General features: G+C 44.0%; 1 protein-coding gene across 4 annotated transcripts in view; it reads left to right on the forward strand.

Moving 5' to 3' along the window:
• Nucleotides 1–4,476, forward strand: part of LOC139355310 (protein FAM149A-like) — a 65,323-nt gene extending 60,847 nt beyond the window's left edge. For 2 of the 4 annotated variants that reach the window (XM_071092699.1, XM_071092698.1), the window contains exon 14: nucleotides 3,084–4,476. In XM_071092699.1, the coding sequence (XP_070948800.1) occupies nucleotides 3,084–3,157 (74 nt within the window). In that variant the 3' untranslated portion in view covers nucleotides 3,158–4,476. The remainder of the gene's footprint in view (nucleotides 1–3,083) is intronic. The other 2 variants (XM_071092697.1, XM_071092696.1) reach the window with 1 other exon arrangement.
• The last annotated feature ends 2,831 nt before the right edge of the window (nucleotides 4,477–7,307 follow it).

Genomic DNA, 7,307 nt, shown 5'->3' on the forward strand with positions numbered 1-7,307 from the left:
GGCTGGAGGGTGCCAAGGCTTCCTGGAGGAGATGACCATCGCAAGGGATGTGAGAGAGAGGGAGTGAGGACTGACGGGCGACTCTGTGGATGGCCAGCGGCGGGTGGTGCTGAGAGAGGGAACTGGAGAGATTCTGACGAGTTCACTTTTGGGGATGCTGACTGTAGCACGCCAAGCGGAGACGTCCAGTAGGTAGTTTGGGCACACATAGTGGAGGTTTGGAGTGGGAATTGGGTTCTGAATTTGTTTTAAATCTTCACTGTTAATCATTGACCAAATGCCAAGTCAGTGTATTCTCTTATCAGTAACTTTTTGCTTTGAAATACGCTATTCATTTCTTCTACAATTATAAAAATAATACATTATCAAAATAGACAACTTATAAAACACAAAAATCCACCGAGGAAAACACGGCCAATGCCCCTGGTCTCACCACGTAGAGAGAACGCGGCTCAAAGGCGCGAGCTGTGATGACAGTACGATGAGGCACGTGCCCCATGCAGACGTCCCCGGGCCCCAGGTGAGGCTGCAGGTGAGGCGCGCGCGGCCTCACACACAGATTAGAGATTGGGAGCAGAAGGCCTAAGTCTTGTCCCTCAAAAACGAAAAGCTGTTTCTGTCCTCCTAAGCACTCTGTCAACGTCAGCCCACCACGCTGCTCACACAGGGAGCCGCCTCTCTGGCCACCAGCTTAGGCAGCCCACCACGATCTGCTGGGACATTCGGGAATGAATTAAACACCAGAGTGGATTCATGTGGCACCTTTGGAATATCACTCACTGACTTCTGGAAGAGGAGGTGGGGGTAGAGCCGGTGTGGGGGGACTGCAGTGATCCTGGGGGCACCCACAGGAGGTACATTAACATGTGCAGTCACATATGGCCGCTTAACTCATGCAGGACCCAGAGAACGGTCCACACCAGTCATCTGCACCTTACTGCCTCTTAACTGCTGACCCAAGACAAAAGAGCTATTAGAAGGGAGAACACAGCCAACCAAATGCACAGCTCCAAGAGGTTCTGCATCTATAATGACAAGCTAACATTTAGTTCTTTGGTTCAAAATATTTCCCCTCCTTAACCATTTTTTAATGCTGCAAAGCTCATCCCCATCTGGGGAGTGCTAAGGGTATGTCCAGGCACCCTCAGGATCAGGCTGGCTTTTCTTCCTTTCCACCAGGTGCACAGGCAAACTGGCCACAGGGGACTCCCGGGAGCTCCATGCGGCTTGGCACGGCCCGTGCGGCCCGGAAGGGAGGGCAGAGATGCCCAGGGCTGTGGGCGCCGGTCTGTGCGGCCCGGAAGGGAGGGCAGAGATGCCCAGGGCTGTAGGTGCCGGCCTGTGCATTCCGGAGGAGACCATGCCTGGTGGTGGTGAGAGACACAGGCCTTGGCACACAAGTCCTAGCTCTGCTGCTGGGTGCTGTGGGACCAGGCATTCCCTGCGGGTCTCAGCGTCCGTATCTGTAAAATGGGAGTAACACCTCACTCAAAGACTCCCGAAGGGATTAAATAAAACACGGAGCAGGTAACGCGGTGCCTGGTGCGTAACAAGCCTCAGGATATCCAAGGACTCATCCTGATCACCCATGAGCCTATTGAAGGTCAACCCTGTCTCATTTAAAAACAAGGCTGTGCATCCAAGTCCGGGTAGGGTGACCCTGTCCAGGGCCACCCCCCACCTAGAACCAGCCAGGCTTGTGCTGCTGGAGAGAACTGGCCAAGCCAACGCACTCAGGACCAGCAGTGAGCAGCCTCCGAGCCCGCAGAACAGGCAGGGCCCCTGACAGGCAGGCTGTGTGCAGAGGCCCCTGGGGCACCGAGGGGCAGAAAACCTCCTGGGGAAAGAGGCTCTTTCACCCGCCCAAGTGGAGCCCGCCCCACTGAACACCGGATCTCCCAGCACTGTCGGGCCTTCAGTCACATTTTAAACACTGAACAGAGGGACCTGTGTTCCTTGATGTTTCGTCTTTGTTCATCCATCGGTCGTCCTCCAAATCAAAGTCCAGAAGCTTCTGCACTAATTTCGAGGTCAGGCTGAATCTTGAGTCATGAACCAAACTGTTTCAATTTTCCTCTAACTCTGTGTAAGTCTTCGTGGAGCTTATCATAAGCAGGATCCTCATAAGGGAATTTCTGAATCATTTCGATCAGTGATTCTAAGAACCACATCTTTCTGCGGTCCTTCTCAGTGGCACAGCTGTGCGGGAGACATTCCCACGCAAAAGCCAGGCCTCGGGAGCACCTGATCTCAGGCCGGATGTTGGTTCCATGCAGCGTGCGGTGCTGCCTTCCTTCAGTCACGCCCACGCTCCTGTCTTCCTTCTCCTTCAGTCACACCCACACTCCTGCCTTCCTCCCAGCCTTCCTGACACCCTTCCCCATGTAACCCACATCCGCCTTCATGATGGCATCCAACACGGCCTGGCTCCCAGGGTCAGGCCCAGATGCACTGCTTCAGAGGAGGCACTCTTATCAGTAACTCTGAGACAGCTATTACTGATGGTCAAAGGTCATTTCTATATCTGCAAAAGTGATCGAGGGTCCATAAGAGGGATCTTCCTGTCTTTCTGGGGGTTTATTTTCTTTTTCTCTGACAAGCAGGCCACATAACCTCCTTGCTAGCTTTGCATCCAGGTCAAAAAGCACTGGGAACTATTAACTTATCAACTTTTATTATTTCTGTGATAGAAAAAAAAAAGGAGCCAAAGGGGTATCCCAGGTAGTGGGAAGGATCCCTTAAAGTACCTGGCGTTGCACCTGCCCCTGGGAAGCAGTAGAACTGCCAGGAAGTAGAGCTCCCTCAGCCTCCTGGGCCAGGACTTGCCTCTGCATAGAAGCTTCTCGCAAATCCACCAGCTCGGGAGGACGCACGGCCTGCACCTCGACTTGGTTTTGGGGGAGCGCCCTTCCTTTTTCTCAGGACCCTAATTGGGAGTTTTTGCATATGACTATTTCCTAATTTATACAAAAGTGTATTAATAAAGTATTTTTAAGTATTTGCATGGAATGTACAAAACAGCCGTTCTGAGTAGTTGCCTTTGTAACATTTAATGAGAATTACCTCTTGCTTGCTGTTTCCAGGTTCACAATATGTGCCTAAATCTTTTCAGAGGACAACCTTGACTTTAAAGAAGAGATTCCAAGTGACATCTTGAAACCACCTCACCAGAACCATTGGCGCACTCATGGTCTCAGCACACCACTTATCGCTTGAAAACTGGAGGAACAAGTATTCTATTTATCTGTGTGTCTGACAGTGTGAGATGCTAGACTGAGAAAAATGCAAACAAATAAATCACTTAATTTTGAACACTTTGCATTTTAAAGAGAGTAAAAGTCAAATCCACCAAGCTGCCTTGCTGAAAGCATCTCCAAGGTTCTGTAGGCTTTGCTCAGAAGACCCTGATGTGTGTTTACAATCCGTCATTTTATCAGTGATACACAAACATAATTAGCATGTGTTTGTACTCACACACTAATTACATATAAGAATATATTATCTAGGGACATGCCATTTATAACTTTGTACTCTGATGTATTTTCTAGTCTCATTCTGTTAGTAATTCCGTCAAAATCATAGACACTAGTAGATATTAGTATTTGAGACAATATGTCAGTCTGAATAAGACTCAGATTGTTCTAGTCATGCTGACTTTCTCATACATTTTTAAAAAGTGCTTCAGCCATGAACCTTTTTGAGAAATGTCAGTGGTGAAATCTCCCAAGCTAATTTTCTTTTTCTAGTTTCCATCTTCAAATTCAGACAGTTCATGTGAAGTACCCCACATTTATTGATCTTAGGGTTGAATGTAAATATAAACGTAATTAAAAGCTATGGCAGATGATGTCATCTTTATTGTTTACAGTCGAAGCTCCTCCGTGGGAGGGGAGCCTCGCACCCTCCACGTGCCATCGGGAGCTGGCCTTTGCTCAGATGCCACCTCTGCAGTGACGCCTTCCCAGAGCCCTCGTCTCTTCTTGCTCTGTCCTCCTGCTCTGTTGGCTTTTCTTCAGAGCATGTATCCCCATCTAACATTACCGTAGAAAACGGAGCAGAGAATGGGAAGAGGAATTAGCAGAGCTGAGGCTCCAGGCATGTCTTTCTCTTGTCCCTCTCCCCACTGTTTCTCTTGATCGTGATTCAGTTCCTTACACTCATTTTTATATTCTCAGATCTCAACTCAGCTAATTTCTTCTTTTCTGTCAGATAATTGCATTTTGTCAGTCTAATTATTACTAATCCAAACTGTAACTTTATAAGGTTATATATATGAGCATATTTATAAACTTAGATTTATAATATACACACATATGTATCATATAAATGCATAATAAATTATTTTCAGACGATTTCTGGCTGTAAGGTGAAGGGATCATTGCCTACTTGTAGATGTCTGGAATTTTAAAAGATGTGTTCAGACTAACGCTAATGTTGTCCTTTATCACAGAGTGACAAAACAAAAATGACCCCAGAGCCCTGCCGCTGTTTGAATATTTCTCCTTGACCTTGCTGACTCCATTTCTTTTTTGCTTTCTTTTTTTTCGAAACGGAGTCTCATTCTGTCACCCAGGCTGGAGTGCAGTGGTACAATCTCAGCTCACTACAACCGCCGCCTCCTGGGCTCAAGCAATTCTCCTGCCTCAGCCTCCTGGGTAGCTAGGATTACAGGTGCATGCCACTACACCCAGCTAATTTTTTTGTATTTTTAGTAGAGATGGGGTTTCACCATGTTAGCCAGGCTGATGTCGAACTCCTGACTTCAGGTCATCTGCCTGCCTCAGCCTCCCAGAGTGCTGGGGTTACAGGTGTGAGCCACTGCGCTCGGCCAGCTGACTCCATTTCTATAGCAATGAGACACCTGAGGCAGCAGCAGCAACAGTGACCACCGGGTCCAGGCCTCTTTTCCATGGTCGCAGCTCCATGCATCCGGGGAAGATTGCTAATGCTTAGTTTTCTGCACAAAGCAAACCAAAGCATTTTTGAGAATTTTCTACATTATTCCTAAACATTAGCAATAGAAACTTTTAAGAGCAAATGCCAGTCTTAATTCAGCAGCTCTCACACTTGAGGAATAGTTAGATATGTGAGTAGCCTGGAGCCCATGTTATAGGGCTGCTGGTTAGGTGCACTCTGGTGCGTCACTACTGCTCAAAGCGTGACCCACTTGTTCTTTCAGAACCACTCGGGGTATTTCATGTCCATTTCCAGGAACCATCCAACTCCTTCCCTACTCAGTCCAAACTTCCTTTTTTTTTTTTTTTTTTTTAACTTTAAGTCCAGGGGAACATGTGCAGGTTGTTACACAGGCAAACTTGTGTCATGGGAGTTAGTTGTACAGATTACTTTATCACCCAGGTATTAAGCCTAGTGTCCATTAGTTACTTTTCCTGATTCTCTCCCTCCTTTCACCCTCCACCCTTTGGTGGAGGCCCCAGTGTGTGCTGTTCCGCTCTGTGTCCATGTGTTCTCATCATTTAGCTCCCACTTAGAAGTGAGAACGGATGGCATTTGTTCTTCTGTTTCTGCATTAGTTTGCTAAGGATGATGACTTCCAGCTCCAGCCATGCCTCTGCAAAGGACATAATCTCATTCTTTTCTATGAGCTCAAGCTTCGTAATAGGGAAAACACTGGATATTCAGTCTAAACTAACATTAAGGTAGGGTATCCAGGATAAAATGTTTTTTCTTTGAAAACCACTGAATATACTTTATGGTAACTTTATCTTGTTTGGCTTCAGAGGTTTGCAAATAAGAATCTATTATTTATATATAGGTAAAAAACAAAATGTTTTAAAAAATAGAACCAGTTCCAGTGATCTTGAGTCTTCTAAACATTTAAATTGGAAGATAAAGTACCATTTTAGAGATTACATAGATACTTGGCCCTGTCATTGATTTTAAAAATGACCTTCTCGTTGCACTGATTTTTACCCCTATGTTAAAGTTAGTATTTTATTTATACATTACATTAGATTTAGAGATTAGTAAATAATGCTTATATCAAGGATGGTGCTTTTTAAGCTAATTAGGTAAAAATGAGGGCAGTGTTTTTATAATCTACTTTAATAAATGAGTCTTACCTTAGAATTAATCTGTTAAAAATTAGAAAAATTGAACTACATCTGAGATAGATTTTTAAATTCAGATTAGTGACTACATTAATTAAAATGTCTGTTTATCCAAAACCAAAGGAAGAATGAAGAAATTTTAATCTAAGAAAATGTAAAATACCATAGAAAACTGCTAGATTTTGTGAATTTAATATGAAAGGAAGTATCCATATTGATATTATTCTGAACTAGATGAAATTTCTACGCCAATTCAGAAGTACATTTTTATATTATATATCATTTGGGTATTATATTTTTATTGTTTTCTTATAACTACAGATCATTGTGTAGGATTTTTGATTCCTTAATTTCTAATAAAATATAAAAGTGTCAAAAGAGTTTTCAAAAATGTGTTACATTTATAAAAGTATGTTTAGATTCCCAATTTTTGTATCATTTGGCAAATACTTCTCTATTCTACATTTTCTAATACAGAGGTATTTATTATTTCTACCTATGTAGCAAACTTTCCCCAGTAAATTCGAAGTATATGTCCCTATATATTTGCAAAGGCTTTTCATAATTTATGAATACTCCATTGTAATGTTTGTTTCAGAAGATTATGCTCCTGTGTGGTAATCATCATGGATTTGATTTCATCAGACATTTATTAAGCACTTTGTTGGTATAAGATTTTGCTCTAAGCATTATATTGAACAAGACAGTCTTTGGCCTAAAAGAACTTAGATTCTAGTGGAGGAGACAGACTATAAACGATTAAATAAAAACATAATACAGGTCAGGTAGCAATAAGTGCTATGAAGAAACAAAGCGAGGCAAGGTGACGGAGTGAAAGGAGCTGAACTTTCCATCGAGCGGTTGGGGATGGCTGTGTTGCAGAGGTGATATTTGAGCAAACCCCAAAGAAGATAAGAAAAGAAGCCTTGGAGATATCTGGGGAGAAAGAATTGTAGACAGAGCAAAAGACATGTGCCTAAACCAAGAGTCCACCTGGAATGTTTGAAGAACAGCAGAGAGGCCAGTGCCTGGGATGCAGTTGGCAAGGGAGTGAATAATAGGAGCTCAGTGAGGTAACAGGAGCTGAGGGACTAAGGTCCCTTTTGGACTATGGGAAATCTTAAGTAGTCTGAAATAAGAAGTCACTGGAACAGTTGAGTTTTGGGGATAGAATGATATAATCAACAAGAGATGATCATGTTTCAGTCAAATGATAGTGGTGAGAATCCCAGGACT

The sequence above is a fragment of the Macaca nemestrina genome, chromosome 3 (assembly GCF_043159975.1).
Source record: "Macaca nemestrina isolate mMacNem1 chromosome 3, mMacNem.hap1, whole genome shotgun sequence".
NCBI lineage: Eukaryota > Metazoa > Chordata > Mammalia > Primates > Cercopithecidae > Macaca > Macaca nemestrina.